This window comes from Lepisosteus platostomus, chromosome 10, assembly GCF_059453375.1.
Source record: "Lepisosteus platostomus isolate fLepPlt1 chromosome 10, fLepPlt1.hap1, whole genome shotgun sequence".
In the NCBI taxonomy this organism is placed as follows: domain Eukaryota; kingdom Metazoa; phylum Chordata; class Actinopteri; order Semionotiformes; family Lepisosteidae; genus Lepisosteus; species Lepisosteus platostomus.
The window spans coordinates 56,048,593-56,076,261 of record NC_142620.1 but is presented as its reverse complement, the minus strand read 5'-3'; the positions used below and the strand labels follow the sequence as shown (position 1 = coordinate 56,076,261).

Genomic DNA, 27,669 nt, shown 5'->3' with positions numbered 1-27,669 from the left:
GCATATATGGTATAACAGTACAATATGGCTACAGATAAACCACCTCCTTCCCTTTTTTAAGAATAATTATTATTATAATTATCTGGAACTGTGTTTTTCATACAACATACATTCTAATGCTCCTGAGAGGCAATTAACATGCAACTTATGCATTAAAGGAAGTGTAGCCAGTGATGACAAATTTGTGAAAAGATGTCCAATAGAGACCTGGGAAGCTATCAGGCTGACCTTCCAAAGCAAAAGCAACCTGAATGATGACAACAGATAGTGGCCTGAGAGATAAACAGCCTCTGTGGCCCGTCAGAAACCAGACACGCACCTCTCTGCCTGACAGCCCTGTGCTGTATGCTAATGAGCTAATAATGTCCTCTTTAAAACACTAGCAATCAAACAGCTTCATCAGGACGTTCCCTTGAAAAGCTTGTGCAGGGGGTTACAAAAAAGAAATCTAAAGGCTGCTGCAAGGTGATTTATTGTTAGGTGGCCTGTAAGCATGGTGCTCCCTTTCGGTCTTCTGGGACGCGTGTCTGCATGTGTTTTTCTCTATTCGTCCGAATGTTTCACTCAAAAGCCCACCTTCAGCATGTCAGAGAGAAATTTCACTACAGTGTGGTGAACTACAAACAAAGAAGTTTACTTCTGTTACGACCCCAAGCGTCTAGAGGTAAAGGGGTGTAACATTTAGGATAGTTTTTGGATGCAGGTGGGTTCTGGTGAAGGACTTAGGAACATGATAACAAGTGTTGGTAAATAATAATAATAAAGTGATTATTTTAAGGTGGATAAGTGACTGGTACGTAATAGGACACAATAACACACAGGGAGGGGGAACTAGAGCGGTGCCACAGAAAAGAAAATAAACAAACAAAATGGAGCTCGCTAAGAAAGTGAGGGAAAGCGGACCTGACTACAAAAGAAAACCTGAAACACTTGGTCTTCGGCGTCTTCAACACCCTAGCTAACCTTCACTGACTACCTACATACAAGACAAACGGCACTCACCCATACTAAACAAGTGTACTAATACAAAATCAACTATGTGTGCAGAATGTACCCAACAACCTTAACTAAACCAATACACAAAAGTTCACAAGTGAACTACGAATACCAAGGGGAAAACGAGACTAGACACAAGTAACAGGGTACAAAAGAACACAGAGATTGATACAACACATCTGGACAAGGTAATTGCTAAACAAGGATAAACACAAACAAACAAATGAAAGTACAAGGAGACGAACACAAACCAACAAAAGCCGAAGCTATACAAAAACACGCACACACGAAGCGAAACAAAGCAGAAGCAAAAACCAAAAGCGAAGCCAAACGAAACCGAAGCTGAGCTGAGCTGAGCTGAGCTGAGCTGGACCAAAGTCAAACGAAAGGCCCATTTATTCTGAAAACCTCCAAGTTATATACTGAATAAGCTTCATTCTGATTGGCCAAGAAGCTGATTGATGATGACGTAATACGGAAACAATGGTGTAATGATGGACCAATGGGGGAGGGAGAACAATCAAGGTCAGGAAGTGTGGAACATAGCAACAAAAACACACATGGACCACACACTGGGACATAACAACTACACTGGTTAAATTTAGTCTAAATAGATGAAGGTCACATTTGTGTAGAATCAGCAGAAACAAGTTTTATATACATAATAAAAACTGCCTTTTCTTTTTCAGTTATTTATCTGGCTAACATTACATTATGCTCATACTGGATCAGATGAAACATTCCACAATTATTAAAAAAGTCTCAGGCGAAAAAATGTATTCCATGATGAAATGGGTTATTTGTCTACCTGATTTCTTCTTGATTTAGAGCACAAACAGAAACCTTCCAGACAGTCCTGCCCTGCATGGAGGAGAGCTTACCGTTCAGAGATGAGGGGTGGATCCAGTGCACGGGCAGGTGTTCACACATTTCTGAGATTCTGGAGCTGAGCAGGACAGCTCGGTTCTCAATGGGCTCCTCTGCAGGGACCCAGACCTGTGAGTCTTCAAACTGTGTATCTGCAATCTCAGTGCCCTGCCGTCAAGAAAGACATGCAGAGAATGGAGGAAAACAGCCCTGCCTTCATTTCTCATCTCTTTGGTCTGTCTTCAGAAGGCTTCACCTGTCAAAAGCAACTCAGCTAATCTTTTTATTCCGAGCTTTACTCATAAAAAAAAAAAAATGCAGTTCATGTTTCCGTTTCTCCAAGCACTGTAATTTTACATAGAACTTTCAAGTCACACTTGTAATGTGCTCATCTGTCTCTCTGTGGTGTTCCATGTTGTTTTACAACAACAATGTATTTTATAGCAGCTTTAAAAGCAAGCATCTCAAAGCATTTCACACTACATAAAAACACATTACACAATAAAATATAATTAAAGAAAATTACTAAGCAAATAAAACAAAGCAGATATGAAGACAATATATCACCTTACTTTATTACAACTCCATACTATATACTACTTAATTATCTTTACCACTGTACAATGCAGTAAAGCTCTTAAAGACAAGACATACTGTATGTATATAAGACATAATGTATAATATAATACATAATATAAGACATACTGTATAATACTCCTTAGAAATTTTAGGGACTTCCTCAACAACTCAACTTCCCTGCCAGCTCTGTGTAATTAATTATACCAGTAACTACAGACCCTTCAAAACACAACATGGATGCAAAAGTGACAGAAAATGCTTAGTATTGCCAGACTTTCTTATGAATGAAACCATTACAGTTTGTGTAGTGACTGTAACAAGAGGAAGGCCTTTGTCAGTATTTAAAGTGCACAGCCCTCAGGTCTAACAAACTACAACACCCCCCTCCCTCGCTCTCCTGAACACATTAATACCCTTAATTTATGGAGCCTTGAGTTCATGAGCTGTAAAGTAAACTATTATTACTTAATGATTGTGAATGCGTGTCATTTCCATTTAATAAAGATATATGAAGCTACTTGGGTAATTTATTCATATATAGCACAAATAAATTTGTGTGTTGCTCATTTAATCAAATGCATATGCAAATGTTGTTCATGGACCAATGTTAATTAGTGTATGAAACAGAAAACAGTTCTCTTGACAAATGTTTTCACTAGATTCTTTTCTTGGAGTCTAAAGCTTAATTGCACATTAGTTAAGCTTGATATAAAGCCTTGGAGCTAAACTGTAAATCTTTAGAATTTATATTAAACTATTGTATCCAAATGATTTTGCTGTTGCTTTAATAACAGTGCATTTCCTCCCCGGAAGCTTCAGAGAGAGGCGATATGAGAAGAGAATATGATAATAGATGCTGCTGTTCCTGGGGAGGCTATACTGTGTGTTTAGCAGGGGTGCACAGTGAGCGAACATGGCAGGCACTGCCGGTGCAGGTCTGAGCTTTGCGGCTGCCTGCCTCTGGCCAGGATTAACCCAGCAGTGGTGCTCAACACTCTGGGCCCTGCAAGGGTGGTCCGGGTTCGAGTCAGGGGATCTCTGTCGCAGTGGCGCCTGCCAGCTGGCAGCGGGGGCGAGCTGTGGCCCCGGCTGTGATGCCAGATCTTGAACTTGCGGTGTGAGTAAGAGGTGGTTGCCCACACAAGTGCTCTGTGGGAACACTGCGTTGCTGGTGCTGATTGAGCAGCTGTACTAGTGAGCTGTTTCCACAGTAAGGCAGGTAAAAGGAAACGTTTGGCCAAACTCAATTTGGAAAAATAAAACAAGAAGAAAGCATGTAGTTGCTCTGACTGCCTCAATATTTCACCAGTCCCCAGTGGTTTTTCTTGCCTTTGATACTTTTACCCATTATAACAAACAAAAGGTGGTTATGAATACATATCTGCTTACAGCCTGTGCTGTTTTCCTTTGCTGGAGAATTTAAAAACCTATAGAAAAAAAAGTATTTTAATTGCCCCTTTTAACTGTTAAAGGAAATAAAGTATTCCTTACAAGTAAATAGAGGTTATGACACAGATTTCAGTACAACATGACTTCAGCTTCAGAGTTGAGAAATGAACCAATAATTTGTAAGAGAGGATGCCTTGGGGGAGTTGTGAAGGTCATTACTCAAGAGTGGAATAAAAACTGTGTACACCAGAGCAGCCCCAATATTGCATGATAATTCGAATTTTATAGGCTGCAAACACCTATGAGGTTCCTTGGTGTTGACGGTGTTATACTGAGTGTGGCCCCAGGCATCTTTAGGAACAGGACCTCCTCTCACAATCTGATTCTCACAGGCTTCTCCTGGTGAGAAATAGTTCTGCTCATGCACAAGGAAAGAATTTAAACACAAAACATGGGCAGTACACTCTAACACTTAATGGTGTTTTATAACCATTAATATATTTCAATATCTCTTTCAGGAAGCTATATTTAAAGTATATATCTGATATAGAAAATTAATTAACAACTGGGTCTGTTAAGAGTGTAGAGTGCTAAGGAGGAGCACAGCTCTTTGCAGTAATACTTGATGTCCAGTTGCAACCTGCCAGACTCCTTCATCACTGACCGTGACTGGAGCAGCCACCTAATAATTTTGAGCACAGTTTGAGATCTGGACCTTTAAAAGTGAAAGTGGCCCCTGTGTGAAATCTTTATATACAGTCTTCTCTACAAATACTGGCTATGTACAAATACTTCCTCAACAACCATGTGATTCTTGAGTTTTTTTGCTGAGAAAGTGAACAAATCTGTTTTCTCTTAAATTAAACTCATAATTAAAGAAAGGTTTAGATGAACGATTTGTTTAATCACGCGGGTAATTAGCCTGTTCGAAAGGGTGTGATACCTGGAGTTCAGCTGTGCTCTGCCAGCTTCTCTTCAGGGTTGTATGAGGTTCAGATTTCCAGGTTTGTGAAAGGTTGAGGGCCTCCTTTTCTCCAGTAAGGGTTGTAATTTAATGGTGATTTGTTCTGTTTTGATGATTTACGAAGTCAAGGCAACCATATGGATTCCCGTGAAGCAGAAAGTTTGTGTTTATAAATGTTTTGTACCTATTTTGCAATTGAGTGGATTTCAGAGATTTATCTTAGGTACAGAGTAAACTAGTTTTGTCTCCAAAAAAACTTTCCCATGCTGTACAACCATATGCTGTACTTGTAATGACCTGTATTTACATTTTGCTCATCCTGATATTTACTTTTAAAATGTAGTTAGCTCTCTTTAGAATTTGTAAATCAAGTTTAATTTTAGACGTCTGAAGTATAGTAAAACATGAATATTTACTTTCAGCCAAAAGATAAAGGAACTGGAATTTGACAAACCACAGATGGCAAATTTGTAGCTTTCTCTGAGAAAGAAACAAAAAAAGAAAAAAAGGAAACTTGCTCAAATGTGAGGGCGTGTAAAAATCAAACACAAGTCAAGACTGCCAGGACCTTTGAATTAATTTGCACTGTTTCAGTGAAGATGCCAAAGCTGAATTGAAAAGAGACAAAGTTTGTGAGGGGTCCATGTGAGAGAAAGTGCCTTTGCTTCCTCTCAACAGTTTCACACACAACACATTCATTCCTTCACAGCAAAAAGCACCAGGGAGCTCTCAGGTTAGATGATAACCTAAGTCACCTGTTGCTCCAGCTGCTCAAAATCCTTATCGTTCCTGACGTTATCTTTTTCAAAGCTGTCAAATACAGCAGATCACAAGCAAACTCCTCTTTACACATTTTGCCTCCTGCACCCCTCCTCCAGCCCACGTCCTGGCCCTTGGTTCACTCCTCTGTCTGCAGGGGGGCCCCAGCCTGCTGGTCCTCCGGACAAGGGGACGACACTCAATAAACACTGCCTCTAATTCTAGGGTGTCGTGAATTGCGCCGTCTGCTGCTCTCGCAGATCTGAGCTTTTCTCTCTTTACTGCTGTGGATGCTGCTTATGTGACTGAGCTGGCAGTGAGGCTTTCTTTCTGTGTTTTGGACTGTGTCCCTACTTTCCTGCTCAAATTTCGCATCTTGGCTCTTAGACAGTCCATCACTATCTTTGTCAATGTGTCCCTGAAAGTTTTCCTTGTACTTACATGCCTAATCTGCAGGCCATTACAGCTGTGTTTCAGGCCTGGGCCTCGAAGAGCTTCAGAACATCAGTCCTCTTTGTAATCTGACTTTTCTCCAGAATTCCTGGAACAGGCAGCGGCAGCTCAATTACAATCTCATTTTGTACCTAATGAGCTCTCTGAACCTTTCACTTCTGTGTTTATACAGGTGCCTATACAAAGACACAGCACTGAATCAGCCCTTGTTAAGGTATTTAATAATTTGCTGATGTGTCGTAACTCTTGGACTGTTAATATTCTCCTCCTTCTGGATTTAAATGTAGTTTTACATACTGTTAATCATGGTGTTTTTCCGATTTGTATGGATACCCATAGTCATAGTCATATGGATAGTCATAAATCATAGTGATCACTGATGCTTCTGTTGATTGATTTGTCTCCTGATAGGAGCTTATATGTAAATCCTGGTTATGTGAAATATGATAATGTCTCAGTTACTCAAGGTGTTCCACAGGTTCTCTACTGGGACCTTCACAGTTAAGTATTTACATGTTGTCTCTTGGTTAGGTTAATTGTCGTCACAGACTTGGGTTTCTATGTTTATGACAGTCACATTTACTTGCATGTGTAATTATATACTACAGCAGCATTTTTTAATTTTACAGGTGTCCATCTTACACAACATACAGTACATACAGTACCTTTATTTCATCGACATTTACCTACTGCAATGCCTGACTTACTGCACTATCAATGAAGCTACAAGAGGATTAAGTGTGTCCAGAGCTGCTCCTTGTGTACAAACTAAAGGTACTGTATGTGAGAACATAACTTCCGTCCTCATTATACTGCACTGACTCCCTTTGAAATTTAGAGAGCTTTAGAGTTCTCCTGCTCATGCATAAGGCACAAATGAATGGTCTAGTTCCAGGTTATCTTTAAGGACGTACTGCATAGGCATAAAGCTTAGCTCTTAGGCTGAGATCTGCTGCTTCAGGCCTCCTCACGGGTGACAGATCCTCCTCACTCTGCCATAGACCAGGTATCAGATCATGGGCCACGGAGCTCTCGTGTGCAGAACCACATCTCTGTTCGACTGAATGCTGTCAGTCTGTCCTTGGCCAAAGTAGGTTGACCCGAATCTTGACCTTCATATCCAACTCCCACTCTGCAACCCAGTATGCTCGGCAGCTGTGAAAGCCCTCCAAGAAAGACTTGTGAGCTCAACACAGTGGGCCATATTGGATGAGAAAGGACTGAGCAGAGGATATAATGACCACCATGGGTTGGAGCACAAATGAAAAAAACAACATGCAGAAGACAACGGCACTACTTCCTAATGATTCATGGGCCACCTGAGCTTCTCACGAGTGTGGGAGACAGAAGAGAGTACGAAGAATTGCATTGACCCAGGGTCAGCAGAAATCCAAGGAGTAAACACCTTCAAATCCCATAATAATAGCTTAATCCCATTTTAATAGCTTACTTTTTTTTTCTCAGGGCCTTTTATTCCTTTCCTAAAGGCTATTTACCCAAAACGATGGGCGCAGTCAATTAAAAATTAATGTAGGTTGAAAGACTGTGAATGAATGCAAACATACTCCTGCAGTCAAGCAGGGACGAGGCATCATGACTGCTGTGTGAAACTGTCCTGAAAGGCACACTGCACCTGTACGGCCTGTACGCTGGTGTTGTGAGGGCGTCTTTAAAATGAGACTGCTCTGTGAGTTACTATAGAGTAGGGGACCCACATTCAAGCTCTAGGGAACCAGTGAGGGAAATCTTTTTTGCACTATTTTTTGGTTATTTCTTATCACCCTAAGGAGGAGATTAATACCTTGCCAAAAATATCTTAGTTTGATAAGTATTCTTCTGTGAGTCTGACAAATTCTGTGTAATAAAACAAAGTTATTTATACCAACTGCTTCCAGCTGAAAATCCAAAGTATTCCTAGGAGAGCAGCTCTCACCTCCACGTCCATGTCTTCCCGCTGCACTGCTGTGATTTCAGGAAACTCTTTGGTTTGCGCCCTGATGTAGCATCTCTGATGTCTGGCAAAGAGGACTGCAGCTATTCCCTTGGCAAGGAAAGACAAAGGTAAAAAACTGTCACTGGGATAAAGCACAGTTATTGTTAGCATCAGTCTGCAACAAATATTTTTCTATTTTAGGACAGCAAAAAAGACTCTCCTTCAACAGAGGTGTTAAAGAATTCCCAACGTTCCCGCAATATTTCTGCAAGAAGGTTCTAGTCTTTAAAACAAAACGCACACACAAAAGGGTTAAACTTTGAAATGCTCTGAAGTCACCACGGGCTTCAAGTGCTTCTCCTGAAACCAGATCGTTGATCCTCTGCCATACAGATTCCTTCCCTTTGCACTAGTGGAAAGAAATCCATCTCACAGGCCTAAATATTTCATTGGATTTGTTTCCAGTGACATACCCAGTGTCTCTTCTCCTGCAGGAAAACACCGAATCTGATTTCAGTGGTAAAGGAAAAACAAACCATTATATAAAACTAGACTTTGGGACTGGTTTTCATTTGAAATATTTCACCTTATTTCTCACTTCAGTGCTACAGTTGGTTATTTTTTCTTTCAAAATAAAGACTACCATGAAAATCAGCCACCTTCAATGATGCACTAAATACTTTTACACAATAACATCTCAAACATTTTATCAATCAGTTAATATAATTAAACAGATGCCTTTTTTCCTTTTAAATTGCTAAATTTTAAAAACCTGATATAAATGATACCTGATTTAATCATGCATACATAATTAGCTTTAAAAAATAAAACACCAAATGCAGGCATAGCTACACGTTTAGACCTCCTGGCTGCGCTGGGCTCCTGCTTAATTTGCTGTAATAGTAATCCTCCACACTAAAGAAAGAACAATCTAGAGATGAGATGATTACAAAGGTTGTTCAACCAGAAAATAAAGAAAAGACAGTTCATTAAAGGGAAAGCAATGGGAAAAGGATGCGATTAAAAATAAAATGTCAAAATACCGCCTCATGGTTTTACTGATTAAATAAACATAGATACAGAAACAGCTTCCCGTTGAACAATTATCTGATTGTGACCATCAGCCATCCCAGCTGCTCTGTGTAACGCAGGGAGAGGTGAGGGATCACCATTCTAATCTCCGTTGTATCAGTTGTTTCTTTCTGTTTGCATTTATGGGCTGTCAGTGCCAATGACATGCCGAGGAAATAATACTTAGGATGCATCCTTTCAAATTATCTGTGAGCCTGCTTCACAAAATTAATAAACACAACTCAGTGTGTCTTACTGGCAGTGTGTTTCACAGCAAAGTGCTGAACTAGTTACAATGACTTGCTCAAAAGTCTCAAGTGTTTTTCACATGGCTTAGAAATGTATCCAAATTGCATGTGAAAGTGGGTGTAAATATATTAAAAATGTAAATAAAATGTTATCACATAGAAAAGATGAAGAAACCCAATTATTTAGAAAAGCACATCTGAATGTCAGAGCCTCACAGATGTGTATTTATATTTTGTATTAAATTAAGAAATGTGAGACGCTGGCTCATCTGGTTTGAATTAAACAGAAGACAAGGAATTTGGTGATATGAGCTTTTTCTGTGCCTCTACAGCCCACATTCCTACACTGCCAAGAAGCCCTGAGCTGTACAGCCTTCTGATCCTTAGCCATTTCCAAGGCAAAGGTTTCTAGACGAAGTGGTACTGTTATTTAAATCTATATTTATACTGTTTTTATCTGTACCAATAATTGTTTTTACATATTTATTTGCCTGATGCTTTCATCCAAAGTGATTGACATTATCACCTGTTTATGCAGCTGGGTTTGTTAACAAGAGCAGTTTGGGATTAAGTACTTTGGTCAAGAATATAACATCATCGTCTCAGCTGGGAATCTGAACCCACATCCTTCCAGTTATGAGAACAGAACCCTGAGCACAGGGTTACCCTGGTTTCATGTAGGTAAGTTTCTTGCAAGGTTCTAGTCCCTGCAGGTTCCATCAGAAAACAAGTGAGCTTTAAAGGAAACAAAAGGACAAAACCATGATAACAGGAGTGGAAACGCATGGAAAGTACATTGAAGATTGAGAACAATAAGCACCTCTTTATGTACTGAAGGGTGGCTGGAATCTGTAACAAGCATCCCAGCCATGTTGTCAAAACTGACGCTCTGGCTTCTTTCAAATGACTGCGTAAGTTCCTCAGAACAATCAGCTGTTAACAACCAGACAAGTTTCATTTTGAAACCTTTATGTTCAATGCTACTGTACACCCATGGATCCTGGCTAACCATTGCTACACCAGTAACCCGATCAGAGAGATCTGCTGACCATGACTACACCTCAGAGCCCTGCTTGTTTCTTTCAGAACTGAGGCCTGTGTGCTGTGACTGTAAATAGCAAAGCAATGAAGAAAATTCCACCTAAGCAATAGGACCAGAGTGTCCAGCTGCTGCCTTTTTGATAGCAGGCTGGCGGAAGGAGAGAGCGAGAATGTGTATGTGGGGGGTTCTTTTATGAAGAATAAAGAACACATTTTGCTGGTGATTGTTATCGAAAATAAATTTCCAGTGTTTGAATACAAGCAATTTTGCACGACAAAAGGGCAAAAGATGTACCATGTAATATTCATCAAAGACATCCCTTAAGACTATTAAAAATGAAAGACAAAGGGACCAGCTACTACGAGCAATGATATAGGTCCAGAGTTTTAAAGCCTGCATTGTAGTGAACAATTGGTTCACCGCACACTGGAGACAAGGTCAATAATTAATACTGCTCTCCTCCTGTCGGCAAAGAGACCAGAGACAGATTCACAATGAGCTAACTCCATTGTATACCGCGGAATAACAAAAGACATCTGAAAGAAAAGAAGCGAGGCAATCTGTGAAAAAATGAAAATCTCAAAAGATTTTGACAAGAACGAGGCTAAGGTTTCAGTTTCAGTTTTCTGTCTTGAAACGCTTCTAGTTTATACAGTATCGCTCCTACTAAAAATAAACGATTAATGGCACAAACTCTACTTCCGTGGCAGATTCGCTTTAAGCTTAATTGTTTAATATGCATTTTCACCTCCTCGTAAGAAATACGTTTTTGGATACAATGCATAATTAGTTGTTAAATGAAGAATCTGAAGTCGGTGTGAATCTGCGTATTACATTTTTAAAGTCGTGAACCTCCAGGACTTCGTCCGTGCCGTTCCCTGTCCGGAAGATCTCCAGCCGGTTGGCGGGGTCGATCTCCATCAGACTGTCCACCTCCACCCCGTCCAGCAGCACGCGGTACTGCAAGCCGTACACCTGCAGGAAGAGCACAGGGCAGCGTCACGCGGACAGCCACAGCACGCTGACACAGCACAGGAGAGCCAGGGCGAACTGGGAAGACAGTACATAGTGCAAAAGCGCTATTGTGAACCACAAACGATTTTAGACCGATTAGTGATCTAATTATTAATACTTCTCAGTGATTGTTGATAAGTGCAGGGCTGGCAGCGTATTGTGCAAAATATCAAGATTTAAAAAATGTAATTACATGTGTTAACATAATACAATGTATTTCTTGAAACTTTTTAGTTGAGAGCCTGAATTCACAGGGCTGACAGGTTGAAAATCAACTTTAATTTAATGGTCCTACTCAAGGGTTACCAGATTATACAGGGAGACTTTTTTGCTGTGCACATTCGTAGCAGTTTTTCTTTAGTCTGCAGCAGAAGTCACTGAACTCTGAGTTTTTTGTCCTTTGGTTGAGTATACACAGGTAACTCTTCCAAAGAAGAATGATTTATGCCTACTAGCCTAAACACACAGCACACACTGCCTGATGAATATTTATGCAAGAGTAATGTTTTTTTTAGCTGGAGTATTATTTCAAAGATCTCATATAACAGTCTTCGATAAAGACACAAGTTTGCTCTTTGAACTCTTAACAATATGTACAGTAGCTCCTGAAGAAATAAACAATGGTTTTCATCTAAAACAAAAAAAATATTATTTTTTGCTGTTCTGCTGTTTAAGAGCCTACAATAGATTATTTACAATCTGAGCAAAGTGGTGTCACTTGGTCATGAATTAAGTAGAAAAAAAAACAGTAATGTAATAATGTTACATTAGTATTTTCTGATGTGGAAAACAAAACAAACTGTCCAGCACACCCACCTGTTCAAACGCACAGTACACTGAGTATTGCAAGACATTTATTGTGCACCTGTGATGTTTTGGATAGAAACATCAATAGAAAACTTTCTTTTTACAGTCTCTGTAAGGGATTTAACTTTTTTCTTGAATTTGTCAAATTATAAATTGCTTCTTTCCCTTTTTAGCCAAATAACATACAAACTGTTTTATGTGGATCTTTAAATATGAGGCCAAAAACCCATGATTTTCAGAAACTATGAATAAAATCACAATACCTTACAATTGAAACAAGCTACAATTGAGAACAATTGCCCTTTTCCTTTCAGCTTCATTTTTTTCCATTATGCTTCCACTAAAAGAACACAGTTCCTAAACTCTTTTCTTTACTTCCTTTGTCTTTTATTCATAGCTAAACCCATTGTAATTGGGTTCTCTTCAACAAACTTTGCAGCAATTCTGCTATTCTGCTCAGCAATAGCTGCCTGCGTGAGTAACACAGAACCTTGACTTTGTGAAGAAATAATTATAATGGCAGTTGATTTCTTGTTTGTGACAGAACTCATGGAGGCCTGTTAACACACAGCAATTCAAAAAGTGTCCAGTGGAAAAGAAAGAACACAATTTGTGGTTTTAAAATAATTTTCACCAAGGGCACAACATGTTAGAAAAGTGAATGCATTATGAACCTCTGTTTGGCTGTATGCCCAGTTATGTGCTTTAAGATTTCAGGTGCGTTCTCTCATTATAAGGACAGTGGTGGTAGAATCTATCCTCCACTAATTATTCATTTTAGTTTAATTTAGTTTTCTTTCTTTAGTTTCCTTCTGAAATGCTCTACCACCACTTCTACTTTGCTCTTGTGAGCACACAAATAAGAGAAAAAACGTTTTAATATATATTTGCAATTGCTGTTTATTTTTCCATTTTTCTACGAGGAAACATGAATGATTTGGCTACTGGACTGAATGCAACAACATCTGTGCTGTGTGCAGGAAGGAGATCCTGAGTGTGTGAAATGAGCTGTCAGAGCCGCTGGTCACGAGAGTCGGTGCCACTGGAACAGTGGCGAGTGTCTCTGTGGTGTGACAACTGCTTTCATCCGCACTGCCTGCTGATTTCGGGAAGCGCCCGGCAGACTCACGCCCTCCCCGGTGCTCAGCGGCTCTTTAAACTACTGCTGTCCACAGTGTGGTGCTCCCCTGCACTCGGACGGAGAGTGTTTTCTCATCAGACCACGTCAGGAGAGCTGAACAAGTTTGAAAGAATGTGCCTTCTATGGCATAAAAGCTACTGAGTCCGATAACTTGGCCACCATACTAAAACTGGGAACGTGGGAAGACTACATACAATATTTGTACACAGTAGAAACTCATTATTTAGATTAGTTATTAAACCAAACATTGAGATTTCTGAATAAAATGAGGCTTACATTGTACTTTCACATCCCATTAGGCTTCTTAACTTATCTTCTATGCTAGAAGACATCCCTGAGATTTTTTTCTTATTCAATAGGAACTTTTATTTAAGACTGAGACAGGGGAGACATTCTTCCATTTCCTCCCCTCAGAATTTCTGAGTGATGGAAAATGACAGAAGAGAGCAAAATGCCACACGCACACACTTGGAAACCAGAGAGAACCCTATCAATTACCGACAAAACCTACATACAGAAATGCATTATTCCAAACTTATGAAAATCCTCACTCCCTAAAATACAAATCCACAAAATATAGTCAGTAAATCATGGAGGTGTAACATATTTTGATATGATTGTTAACTATGAACACTTATTCCACATTTCAAATCAATAGCTTAGAATGTTGTGGCAGTCTGAATTTAAGCAGTAGGTAAAATGTGTTTTTTTTTGTCTCTAGACCTGGAAGAGGTAATTAAATCCTTAAACTTACATTTTCACTGGTTAATAATTACTATTTATTAATGTTTCAAATTAACATTACATACAAAAACATACAAACCCGGAGGGATATGGCCTATATTTTAAGTTATGTGCAGCAGAGTTATACAACAGAAATGTCATGTTGTTTTCATTTACTCCAATTGTTACTTAATTAAGTGCCTGTCAAGTAAACAAAACAAACACCTGAATGTAACTAACAAAGACATTGAAATATAAGGTATTCGAAATGATGAAACACACTAATTTTAAAAAGCATGCCCTTTTCAAAACTGATTGGTAGAAAACAGAAATGACATTGCAGCCAGAGAGTCATCTTATTCATGTGCTGTGTCTTGGCTGCAAAATTGACTGGGTTGGCTCATTTCACAGGCTCTTTAAATAACATAGCATGCAAACAGTGAGATTAGCTTAATTGATTTTAATTAAGCCTAAGTGAACAATTTAGCCAAACAATAATATCAATAATAATTACAATAACAATATACAGTAAAGACTTGCTAATCTTTTCATTTGCGATTGTTTTGCATTTTTTCAGAGAAAAGCTTCAGTAATTATGTAAATCAGAATCAAAACACAAATCCTGAGTTAATCTGCACTGGAGATAAGCTTCAGTAAAGTAAAGTTGCAGATTCATGTTAAACTAATGTGGCCCTAAGCACTGCATCGACTGTCGGGACCTAATTTAAAAATTGCTTCTCTTCAAAAATACAGTACTTAATTAGTGCGGTTAACAAAGTTTTAATGAAAATATGTGCTATTTTGTACATAAGAACACCATAAAGGTTACTGATGAGGCCCAGCCTGTCCATCCGCTTGCTGTATTTTGTGTTCGAATGACATTTCCAGCTCTCCGCTGTGGCTCAAAACGCAATATTGTCATAGGGACATGAGTGCTCCTGCCTCCCAGCTCTTGGGCTCTTCTGTGTGGAGTCTTCTCCCCAGCTACCCCAGCTTCCCCAGTTTCCTCCTTTCTTCCAAAGCCGTCGTGCCCAGTTCAACTGGAGTCTTTGCCTTATCCCTGTGTGCACCTGTGATGGGCTGTGAACTTGGGAGTTGTCTGAAGAACAGTTGTCTCATCATGACCCTTCCAGCACTACCATTGCCAAAGATATTGGGTACCAACAGCGGGCTTTCTGGTAATGGATAGGTAAGTAATTAATTTTAATTAATTTCTTTCAAATTCACTTGGAAAATTTGCAGGGCGCAAAAGTCTTTACACACATGAAGATTACAGTGGCACTTCAGAGATTAATCAAGATAAGCAACCATAGAGCCAGGCACAATATAAATTCGCTTCATGTCCTCTGCATTTCTTGCACGCAGAGCTCTAGTTTCTTTTTCAATTAACCCACCTAGATGGGTTGGCATCTGGAGTCTAGCCCAAGACAATAATCCAGAGAGACTCAGCTAACCAGTCAGACAGCAGCACACAGGGAAAGAATCCAGACATGCCTCCAATTAGACCTGACCGAAAATCTGTCACAACCTTTCCAGGGCAAAAGAATTTCAGGAGGCAATGAGCCAAACAGCAGAAAACACTTTCACCGTCGCAACGCTGTATAGCAGCTTGAGAAAAAGCTACTCACACACATGCAAACACACAGAGTTTTTTTTTCTTTTTGCAGCTCTCCATATCTTGTTTTCTCTCATGCAGTTCTGCTTTCAATTACATTATGGTAGACAGAGAAGAGAAAAGAGAAAATAAGGGCAAGAGAAAGAATTAAAGGGAACGAGAGCCCCCCTAGACTTCGCTGTATTGAGGTCTCAGTGACACTAGGGGAGTGGAACGGAAGGAAGTGCTCATGAGCTCAGGACAGCTTGCGAGCTGATGGCTGTAGAGCTGACCCACTGACTCAGGGAGGAGCAGCACTGGACCAGGAGGAAGGGCAGCTGCATTGCTGAGAGGGGAGCTGTGCAGGCAATTTACCAGCAACATTAGTAATGAGAGACACTCTGCTGAAGGCACAGAAACAACGACGTCACCTTTAAAACGTCACTGAAAATGCCAGCATATTAGCTAAGAAGTGACCTTGCTCAAGAGAAAGACCATCTTGGACCCCAGACATAGCTAAGATGATTAACAAGAACACACTCAAGACAAGATTCTCACCCCTTAGACTTTTTATTGCTAATTCAGTATTATTTTTTATCTCTGCCACTTGTACCCAAGTGAATACAAACATGCAAGCAAAGGCCAAGCTTAAATATTATTTTCAACTCTGGAGCAGGGGAAGATGCGAAGAGGGCTGGAAAGATGAATAAGAAACTCCCGCCTGTCTTTGAGGCTGCTCAGTCAAACCGCAGGAGTCGTCTGCCATATGATTAAACCATTTTTTAAGACGGCTCTGGGAGTGCCTGCGTGGAAGAGGGTGTGCTGCACACACAGCACTTCCCAGCAGGCACACACCAGTCTCAATGGGAAAAGAAAAATTCGACTCCACTAAGCTATGCATATGAATCAGAGGAGAATAGGTTCACATGCAGCAGAGACAATCCTTGTAATTGATTGTCAAAGATCAGCCCTCCACTAAGGAGCCAAGCTTTTTTCCAGAGGAAGCAACAGCATGATAAAATTAGAACATACCATACAGAAGGAAAGTCAGTGGCAGGAGAGAAAACTTATGCCATCTACTGTATCTCATGGCCAAAATTTGGACCCATATTGCAGTGTAGTATTATTTTTAACTTTTAAAGACAGTCTTAGCAGCTGTAAAATTCATGTAAAGAAAGAATCAATGGCTCTGCCTACAGACAGGCCATTTGCCAAGAGGCTTTATGTAGTTCTGCTTTTCTAGTTTAGTAGTTACAGCTTAGTCCTGTTTCATACAATCATTTCCAGTGTGTCCTTGAGCTCCAGAGTGGAGATGGTGACTGATGAGCACTTCAGCCCAGCGTAGGCATCTGCACTAATTCAATTTAGGAACCTGTGTTCAGACTGTAGTCTTATTCTCTCTGAAGAAGAAGAAGGCGTTTATTCATGACACAGGACTCTTCCTGACAGACTGTTGAGAGGTGCATGACTCTATTTCACATTCTCCAATACAGCAAAAAAGAAAATGCAGGTTAACCTCAATGAAATGATTCATATTAAAGCATTAAGATTCTCAAACAGAAAAGGCGGGTGGAAGACATTAAGCATTAAGCTCATGCCCCCAAGAGCTGAGGAGAAGGAACAGATGAGGAATTAATCTCCAGCCTGAGCGAGACATCAGAACACAGGTGGAAATAGGGAAGTAGACAAAGCAAAAAAAACAAATGGCAGAGGAACAGAAAAGAAAGAAGAGAAAGATAGCAGTTTTCAGCTAATAGGAAGCAATGTTAAAAAGTGCAGACCTGAGGTAAATGGGAAATAAGACTTGAGTGTAAATCTGTTAGGGCACACAACAGACAGGGTGTGTGTGTAGGGGAGTGTCAAGGCTCAGTGTGTGTAGCGAAGTGTCGAGGCTCTGTGTTTGTATAGGATGTGTTGAGGCACTGTGTGTTTGAAGTTCTGTGTGTGTAGGGGAGTGTGGAGGCTCTGTGTGTGTAGAGAGTGTTGAGGCACTGTGTGTTTGAAGTTCTGTGTGTATAGGGGAGTGTTGAGACTCTGTGTGTGTAGAGAGTGTTGAGGCACTGTGTGTTTGAAGTTCTGTGTGTGTAGGGGAGTGTGGAGGCTCTGTGTGTGTAGGGGAGTGTGGAGGCTCTGTGTGTGGAGTGTTGAGGCACTGTGTGTGTAGCGAAGTCTCGAGGCTCTGTGTGTGTATAGGATGTGTTGAGGCACTGTGTGTTTGAAGTTCTGTGTGTATAGGGGAGTGTTGAGACTCTGTGTGTGTATAGGATGTGTTGAGGCACTGTGTGTTTGAAGCTCTGTGTGTATAGGGGAGTGTTGAGACTCTGTGTGTGTAGAGAGTGTTGAGGCACTGTGTGTTTGAAGCTCTGTGTGTATAGGGGAGTGTTGAGACACTGTGTGTGTAGAGAGTGTTGAGGCACTGTGTGTTTGAAGTTCTGTGTGTATAGGGGAGTGTTGAGACTCTGTGTGTGTAGAGAGTGTTGAGGCACTGTGTGTTTGAAGTTCTGTGTGTATAGGGGAGTGTTGAGACTCTGTGTGTGTAGAGAGTGTTGAGGCACTGTGTGTGTGTAGGGGAGTGTGGAGGCTCTGTGTGTTTGAGGCTCTGTGTGTGTGTAGGGGAGTGTCGAGGCGCTGTTGTGTAGGGGAGTCTCCAGACACTGTGTGTGTAGGAACCTTGTCATATCTTTGGCCTACCTCAGGAGAAAAAGGAAGGAGTTTCACATTTGAAGAAGAGAACTTGCATGGTCTGTTCATGAATCTCTAGAAGGTTGTCTAATTTCAGAATAAATTGAGTGACATAAGTTTCCATGAACTGCCTAAACCCCTTTGTCACTGAAGGAGTGTGTCATGCTGAAGTATGCAGCTCTTTCTGGGCTGGTGCCAGCATCACCAATTTAGGTTAAAAAACAGGGGTCAGTCACTAATACATCAACAGCTCAGCAAGTGTGAGGAAAAATGAGCATTCGTGTGAGGAAAAATGAGCATTCTTGCAGCACTGTATTAATCTTGCTGAGCTGCAGGGCTTAAAGCAGTGCGCCAAGGAAATCTCTCATTCTGATCGCTTGGTAAGTATAAACACATTGCAGGGCTTCAGAAAATTGGCAAATGAATATGCATATTTTTCTCAGAGAATAAAATAAAAATTTTCCATACTATTTAGTTAAGCATGATATGCATTTGTTTTTAGTTGACAAAAAAAAAAACAAATATACATTTATATTTTTCAAAGTGTCACTTCATTCTGAAGAATTGCACTCTGTGGAGAAAAACCCACGATGAACATGATATTCTTGCTACAGGTGTAACAGTCTAGTTATCACTATGTCCTTAACCTTAAATGATGGGTTTACAAACTTTAAAATCTCAGCTTCCTTTATATTGTTCTGCATTAAAAACAGAGTGCACCGCTTAGCCAATATTTAACTTACTAAAACGTCCCCTGAGTTCCTAAAGTGCATCTCATTCCAGACCCACAAAATCTCTAAACACTAAGTTAAAAAACTCCAAAGTTCCTACCTGTTCCTAAGCCATGAGTTGCTTGCTCTGCCCCTCTGTTTTCTATGCTCACAGGAGCCCCATACTTACAGAAATAATAAATAACTGCCACTTCAATAGCACATAAAAGATGTAACTTTCGTATTATTTTTATCATTGATGGAGTTTGCACAATTGATCCAGATAACAAATAAATTAAATCAATGTTAAATTGTTCCATTTCAATTTATGGGTTCATATACAGGTCTCCAATTCCTTTTTCATTTTTGTGGAGGCAGCACTGGGGACTGTTCTACTGCATTAAACTCAGCACCTTTGTGCTCCTGGAAGAGTAAACAAAAATGTTTCTGGACACTCAGCAGTAGAAAAGAGGAAACGTACCAACCTCACCAATATCTAATTTTCCACTGACCTTTTGTTCAGCTCATCCTTTTCTGAACTTGATCACAAACACATTATTTGGAATTTTAAACCCAAGCTTGTTTACAGATGTTTAATTAACTTAAATAGGATATAATTAGGATACAAATAATCTGGACTATAAAATCAAAACTATGCCGAAATATATTTTTAGCTTAAAAGTTCTTTGAATTCTGCTATGATGCATTAATTCTGGTGTTTCAACAGGAACTACACATTTCAGCTATGGCAGCTTAAAAATTGAGTCTTAAAACCTGTATGACAGCGAGTCGTAATTGGGTAACAGACTCTGAACAGTGTTTATCTAGAAACACTTCATGCAAAGCGTTACTCAAATTGAAGTCATTTTTCTCTGCTGTTTCTTTCAAAAGTTTGCAGAGCTCCACTTCATTCCTCTCCCCTCACCCCCAGTATCCTCACCTCCAAACGGTTTTAATAACCTGTTTCTAGATCAGATTACCATGTGGGATCCCAGCGGCTGCCACGTCTGACCACTGCGCTGTGCTCTGCTACTGTTTCCACCTGCTTTTAATTTGCCGTAACACTGCGGTTTTCTTTTTCTGAGCTCCAAAGCATACATGACTAATCACGCTGGCCATTTTAAACAACTTCAGATCTCCCTGGCAATAAATCACGTTGATCCACGCTACTGTGCTGGTAATAGAGCTATGTTCAAGAAGGGGGAGAGGACTGAATTTCCTCACGGTCAGCACACTAGTGCGAGCCAAATAAAGCCCTGTCTGGACTTTACGTTTTTTTACTTTGTTTGAACTGTTTTCATTTTAAAAAGGCAAACAATTTGCTCCTTATGTTGTGGCATGAACCTACTGACACCTCCAAAACAATACAATCTCCCTCATTTAATTATAAATCCTAGCTTTCACCGAACCATAACCCCGCCACTTATGTGTGTGTTACCCCTAACTCCAACTCCAACCTTAGCTCCAATCCCATCTCTAAACATTCATCCTAGACCTTATCTCAGCCCTAAACCTTTCCTATCCTTTGTCTCTTTGCCTACACCTTTTCCTCTGTGTCAGTGCAATTCAGTGGCAGAGAACCTCTGTCACCTCAATCCGCAGTGCGAGCAGCTGCGCAGATCTGCTCTGGGCCTGGAGGTGGGACCACAGCTAGCAAAGCCACCATTATGCTTTAATTGCAACAATGCTCTAGCTGCAGTCTGACTAGACACACCACCACATTTTCAGACAGTAGTATTTTCTACCCGCATTTCAATAACTCTCTTTTTCTCCTGGTACTCTTCCCTGCTCTCAAGGTCCCACAGGCGGATCGAAAGCATCCCTTCAGAAAGGAGCAAGCAGCCTTTGGAGGCCTTTAATAATAATAATAATAATAATAATAATAATAATAATAATAATAATTAAAAACTTTATTTTATATAGCACCTTTAAAGGTGGCTTCTCAAAGCACTTTACAGAACAACAAGAACAATAAATAAAAAGACTACACAAGATAAAACACAATAACAATATACAGAGGAGACATGGATGGTGGTACTAAGAAAAGCAGAGGGGTGAAGAATGGAACCAGTTAAGCAAAGGCTCTTCTAAAGGAGAAGGTTTTGAGTCTGGATTTGAAGGAGTTTAGAGAAGGTGACTCTGATATCCTTGGGCAGAGAGTACCAGAGCTTGGAGGTATAACAAGAGAAGGCCCTGTCATCCATACAATGTAGACGGGCTTGGGGGACAGTTAGGAGACTAGAATTAGAAGATCGAAGGTTGCGAGGTGGGGAGTAGGGCAATAATAGTTCAGACAGGTACTGAGGTACCAAGCCATGCAGAGCCTTATAGGAGAGCATGAGGATTTTAAAGTCCACACGGAATATGACAGGAAGCCAGTGCAAGGACTCCAGGATAGGAGTGATGTGATCACTTGCACTAGACCTGGTCAGGATTCTGGCTGCTGAATTTTGGACATACTGCAGTTTGTTCAAAGTAGATTTAGATACCCCAGCGAGTTGGGCATTACAGTAGTCAAAAGGCTACTTTAAAGGATTTAAAGGCTGAGCAGCCCATATGGCAGCAGCATGATTAAGTGGTTGGGGCTCTGGAACTGGAACGAGAAGGTCACAGGTTCAAATCCCAGGTGAGGCACTGCTGCACTCTCAAGTGATCTCACTCAGCTTGATTCTCTCTATCAAAATAGCTGGCTATGTTAATGTAAGTTCTTGAAAATGGAGCCAATCGCCCAAATAAATAAGAGTCAGAATTAGTAGCTCTACTGACAATTGCCACAGCTCTGTTATAGAGGTTTAATTCTTAATTTACCATGGAGAACAGGCTGTCATGTAGGATGACAAACTGGGGTGTGCCAATTAATACAGCATGACACTAATCAGAGCAATCTGGGTGAAGTCCTTTTACTGAAGGGTACAACTTCAGTCTCCTGTCTCGGTTTTGGATCCACACCTTCCAGTCTGGAGCTATAACCATCACTCCACACTGCACCCTAAAGAACATGCACTCCTGGGAAAGGGCTGCTGTTCTAATAACCTTGACACCAACAAGCACAACAACTTTCAGGGCCTGTCAAGTGGACAAGTCTACCTGTAACCTCTGATGACATTGAGTACTCCTGAGCCTCTGCAGACCTGTTGTACACCTGATGGCTCTGCTAGTTTATAACTGAGGCCCGTGTGCTGTGACTGTAAGCAGCAAAGCAAGAGTTAAAGATAATTCCACTGAAGCAATAGGACCAGAGTGTCCAGCTGCTGCCTTTTTGATAGCAGGCTGGCGGAAGGAGAGAGCGAGAATGTGTATGTGGGGGGTTCTTTTATGAAGAATAAAGAACACATTTTGCTGGTGATTGTTATCGAAAATAAATTTTCAGTGTTTGAATACAGGCAATTTTGCACGACAAAAGGGCAAAAGATGTACCATGTAATATTCATCAAAGGCATCCCTTAAGACTCTAGCAGACTCAATGCATCTTCATAAATGAATGACAGAATTGGGGAAACCAAACATTAAGGTAAATACCCATTCATGGCTCTCTGAATTACAAGCAATGTTGCCATGAGAGAGTTCACATCAACAGCAGGATGAAATGTCTTTGTCACCCTGCCAGCTTTTGTTTAGCTGGTGTCCCTTTTAATAAAGAGATTTTTCAATTCTCCCTGAATTCCTGTGGCAAAACAGTATTAACAATCAGTACCAAAGAATCATAAGGCTGCATGCTGCATTGCACATAAGACTACACTTATCTGGCCACCTGTACAGAGTGTGTTGTTAATGGGGAATCAATGGTATTTAAGTCACTTTAAAACTGAAAGCACTAGAGAAATTACAACAAATGTGTCTTTTTGTTACAGCTTGTTTATTGCCTCTTATTACCAAAGCAACAATATTATTCAAGCTTTTGCAGACATTTTCAATATGTTACATTCTTAACAATAACATAAATGCACTTTCTTAATGTGCACCTGCTAAGCCTTTGTTTGCTTTTTTGTTGTGCTGAAAGAAGAACTAAAAATATTTTTACACACATGCCATTTAACCAAGGGCAAGCAGATAAGACCTACCATTACCTAAGCATCCCGATCAATTAAGCATTAGAAGAATGTAACTAAAGGGTTTGTGTATACTTTTATTACTTTAATTACATATTGCCTAAGGAAGAGGCTGATAGGGAAGATGCCTGACTACAGAAGTAGGTGAGAAGACATTTGCAGGCTTTTTATTTCTTCAGCTGTTGTTTGGGCCCAGCTCATGTCAGAGAAAAATAATAAAGAAAGTCATTTGAAAGAACAGACATTTATAGCTGTCTGACTGAGGTAGATACGATATTTTACAAATCTGCTTCCATCGCCTGTAGGTGCGCAGGAGAGCTGTCGTTATGAGTTTCTTCTCATCTTTAAACTATGTCATCATTGCTGCTATGACTTGATGCAGTGCTGACTAAACCAGAGTGGAGACATGTTGATAAGAGATGATATACACTGAGTGTAACGTAGATAATGTATTGTGAAAAATACATGGGCATGAGTGTGCACTTATACTGTATACAGTTAAACCTTACAACAGATAGCCAACAACGAAACAGCGGATTTCAGGCAGAACCTTGTTTCAACGTCAAGGATTGGCACCTTCTACGACACTGTGTATGCACTTTATTGTGAGGGCGCCACCTACTGGTCCTCCAACATCACTTGTAGCAGCAGGATGGTCTTCCTTCGAGCTCTCCCACTTCAGTATTGACCAGGCCCAACCTCGCAGTTTCTTCATTCCATGAGAGAAGGCTATAAAGGACTACTACTTCTGTGTTGATCAGGAAAAGAAATAAGTTGTCTCTTAATTTCCTAAATTTTCTGCTTGAAAACTACTGACATTTAATAAATACATCATTGACTGCATAGAAAGTAATCTCTATAGTTCTCAAGACTTTTTCAATGAAACACAATGGGATTTAATGTTTTTAACAAAGACTGAAAAACAACAGGTTAATTTCTTCTCAGCTCAGCTGCAGTTATCCTGCTACAATTTGAATACAGTATGTGCTGAGTGTATCTTTTTAACTACACATCCATGTGACAGCAAACGTGTAAAATCTCTCCCCAATGCAGGAACTTTATCTCCAAAGCCATATTCGTGAAGGACTGATCACTGCGACTTCTAAGCGATTAGAGGTGAAAAGACACTTGAGCTCTTTACCCACTAACAAGCAAGAGAAGCACAGCAAGTCACCTCATCATGTTATCTTTACAAGAGCCTCTGAAATATTTAATCGCTGAGCTGCAGTGTTCTTCTGAACTGCCACACATTCAAGAAAGTCTAAATCTGACCAGAGATGGCTTTAAGAGATAAGCTTTCTTAGTAGATCAAGGAACACTGTTCTTCGCCATGGCTATCTTATTCTTTATGTACAGATATTAGTATCTGTAAACGTTCTGTCTCACTTCTATGCATTTTTTCTCATTGCTATGCACTGTAGTGTGGAGTAGTGGTTGGGTAATCATGGGTGGGACGCTGCTACTCTTCAACAAAGCAATTCATTCATATTGCTCCAGTAAAATGCCCCACTGCAGAAATGAGTAGAAATACCAGTTGCTTTGGATAAATGCATCAGTTAATCAATTAATAATATTATGGATAATGAAGCCAGGGGCATACTTTAATTTGTAACAAATAAGAGCCAGTTATTCTTAGCTCAGTCCTAAACACAGTGACTCCTCGCAGGCTGAAAACAATCTCACCCACCTCCTCCAGAGGGGCTCCTCTACAGACTAGATCCTGGCCTGCAGTGTAATTTTGCCTCCTTTTACTATTCCCAAACTTTTCTAGAAATTCTCCTGTGATGAAGTTCTGTTATACACCCTCTGTTGAAGCCAGTCATAACTCTTATCATTTATCATCTACTGCCCTGTCTCTCTCACACCTGAAGAAGGCTCCACGGCCGAAACGTTGTGTTCTCTTTCTTCTTTTTTTCAGCATGGAATAAACCTATTACTTGTTCCTTTGCACTCTTATCATTTGCTTACCTGTGATATTTGTCATTCTGAGAAATAATTTCCTTTGCTTACACGTCTTTGGCAATTGTAAATTAGTCTCGTTAATTTAATCTATTTGCACGTTTGTATGTTCTTTTACCTGTTGTGAATCCACACTGTTGTCCCTGAATGTTTACTCCACCATTCTGAATCAGAGTTACAGGCCCGTCTCACCTCTGGATTAAATGGGGTCTCAGCGGTCTCACCTGTCCAGAAGGAGCCAGGGGCAGAACTAAGGGGGTTTACCCTGGTGTAGCCATCAGTCTTGTCTTGGTTTTGGGGTGTAACCTTGTCTGTGTATTTTTTCCATTGCACATTGCAGCCTTTTTCTCTTGCACAAGTACACTACTAATAACCAGACACTTCATGCACCACTTTTTTACGTGGCCATATGTTTTTCTAACTTGTGTGCCCTCCTTTGGACTTACTACCAGTTGGTTTAGTCACATCTCCAAAAACCCGTGCCATCCTTACTCATGCACTTTCATACCACTGCTCCATTCTGCCACGGTACAGCAAAAGTTTCTATTGTTAAGCTCCCACAAAGTCTCTTTTCACTGGACAAAACATTGTAAACAAGTTCCGATAAAGGTGAAATATCTGTCTCTGGTTACTTTCTTTTACCAAACAAACATGAAGCTCAGCAAGAGATCTCTCTAGAGGTTCCACTTTCTAACTTTGCGAAATGGCCTGAGCGAATTGATATCTATGTGTCTTAAAAAGAGTGCGTTCAGGGTTATGGTGTTTTTTAAAAGCAGACAACAGTTTTGCCCTGATTAAATCTATTTATATGGTCCTGCTTCAGCATTGTGAAAAAGCAAGAACTAATTAATATGGATCCCCATAATGTATAATGGCTGCCTGTTCATAAAAGGCACCAATGCAAGACATACAGCATTTACACCAGTTTTACTGCTCAAAACTAGCTATGTCGTGCTGATTAGCAGGACATATAACACCCTAAATAATGCTGTTAGAAGGCTGTTTTATTGGTTTGGGCTCTCAGAGCTGAAGAATGACAAAAGCTAATATCTATAATGTTTTGTTGTCAGTGTCATAATTTTAAAATACTTTAAATATTCGAAAAATGACTGTAAGATAAAGAATAAATAATCATCATAATGCCATTTTATTGCATTATCACATCTACGGGCATCTACATCTTCTCTTTTTCTTCCATAAGCCTCTCTTCACATCTATATTATGGATAAATATCCCATCTGTCTTTTCAGTTATTCTCATGCTTTCAATTGGAAAGCTGTTGGAAAGATGAGTTTTATGGAGAATAAATACATACGGAAGTGTTTTGTAGGGCTGTAGAGAATTCTTACCCTTGCAGCTTAGAAAGAAACCTACATTTCCTACAAAATCTCTAGTTCTTTCTAAACATAAATTTAAGTCTTTTTAGTGACTTGTTCAAGTGGTAAATTGACTAATCTTTTTTTGTCTGCTGCAAATGGTTTGAAAAGTGTGCACAATTATTGCTTTGGCTAAGCCTTTGGAGGAACACCACGATTCGTTACTTGTCAAATAAATAGAAGTTGTGAGGTGTTCTAACGAGCTACTTCTCCTGAAGTCTGACTCTGTACGCCTACAGAGAGAAAAAGGAAGAAAGCCAAGAAAACAGCAAGAGTGATCTCCTTTTATACAGAAAAAAGAGAAATAAAAAAAATATTGCCTCTCCAAACTGAAAACTAAAATATACACAATTTTTTGCCAAGTGGGTTTCACATAGTCTTTCTGGCAAATATACTAGAGTTCTTCACAGTAATTCTATTTGCTGATGCTTTTACTTTCCAGCTTCAATACGACCCGTTGCTTCTAAACATTGCTTCCATTTCATCTAGTGAATTGGCATAGACCGGAAAAAAAATCATTTTCATGTGCATCTGACAATGCAGAGCTCCTGCAGACATCGGCAGCTTTCACCTGCATCACAAGGAAGTGAGAAATACACGCAAGATACTGTTAAAGTTAAAAGCATCACAGTATTAGAGAAATTTCGCTTGCAAGAGAGTTCAATCTTAATCTCTGGGGAAGGTTACATTAGAAATCCATGCATGACTATAGTAAAAGAATTAAGGATGGCTTAGAAAATAAGGAAGACATCTGAGTTTTAATGCTAAAAAATCAAGTGTTGTTAATTGCATCCACATTTTTAGAATTCTACAAAGCTCACAGTAAAAGGTGACAAACTTCAGAAGCATCGTAAAAGAAATGCCATGATAAAACGTTTTACAGCAACAATTCCTGCAAATGGTTCTTGCAAACTGCTTTAGGAGACAGGAAAGACTGCAGAGGCTGACCAAAGCTGTTATTTGGGCTGACACCCATTATACTTTCCATGTGACAGTATTTAAAGAAAACAATCTTTCTTGCTACTGATTAGTCCTGAAATTTTCCATGCTAGTTATCGTTTTACTTTTTTTTCCTTTACATTGGTATCTGGCCTGTATTAGAAAGTAAAAGGAACAGGGAATGGTCAAAACAGATGGTGCTGAATACAAAAATGCTATAAATAAAGCCTAGAAACAAGGGAAAATTCAGCTTTTCATTTTTCCATCACCCATCAACTATGCACTGAGCTGAAACCAATGGCACCTCCTGTGCTGTTTTCTTATCACTGCTCAGAGTTTAATTCTCCACTTGGTGTGATTAAGCTGTGCAATTG

The 27,669-nt window shown here is 40.0% G+C and overlaps 1 protein-coding gene across 3 annotated transcripts in view; it reads right to left on the bottom strand.

The window, feature by feature from the left end:
* Nucleotides 1–27,669, bottom strand: part of tnmd (tenomodulin) — a 73,289-nt gene that overhangs the window by 7,299 nt on the left and 38,321 nt on the right. For all 3 annotated transcript variants that reach the window (XM_088597480.1, XM_088597478.1, XM_088597479.1), the window contains exons 3-5: nucleotides 11,136–11,276; nucleotides 7,941–8,048; nucleotides 1,878–2,031 (exon numbers count right to left, since the gene is read on the bottom strand). In XM_088597480.1, coding sequence (XP_088453606.1) covers nucleotides 1,878–2,031; nucleotides 7,941–8,048; nucleotides 11,136–11,276 — 403 coding nt within the window. The remainder of the gene's footprint in view (nucleotides 1–1,877; nucleotides 2,032–7,940; nucleotides 8,049–11,135; nucleotides 11,277–27,669) is intronic.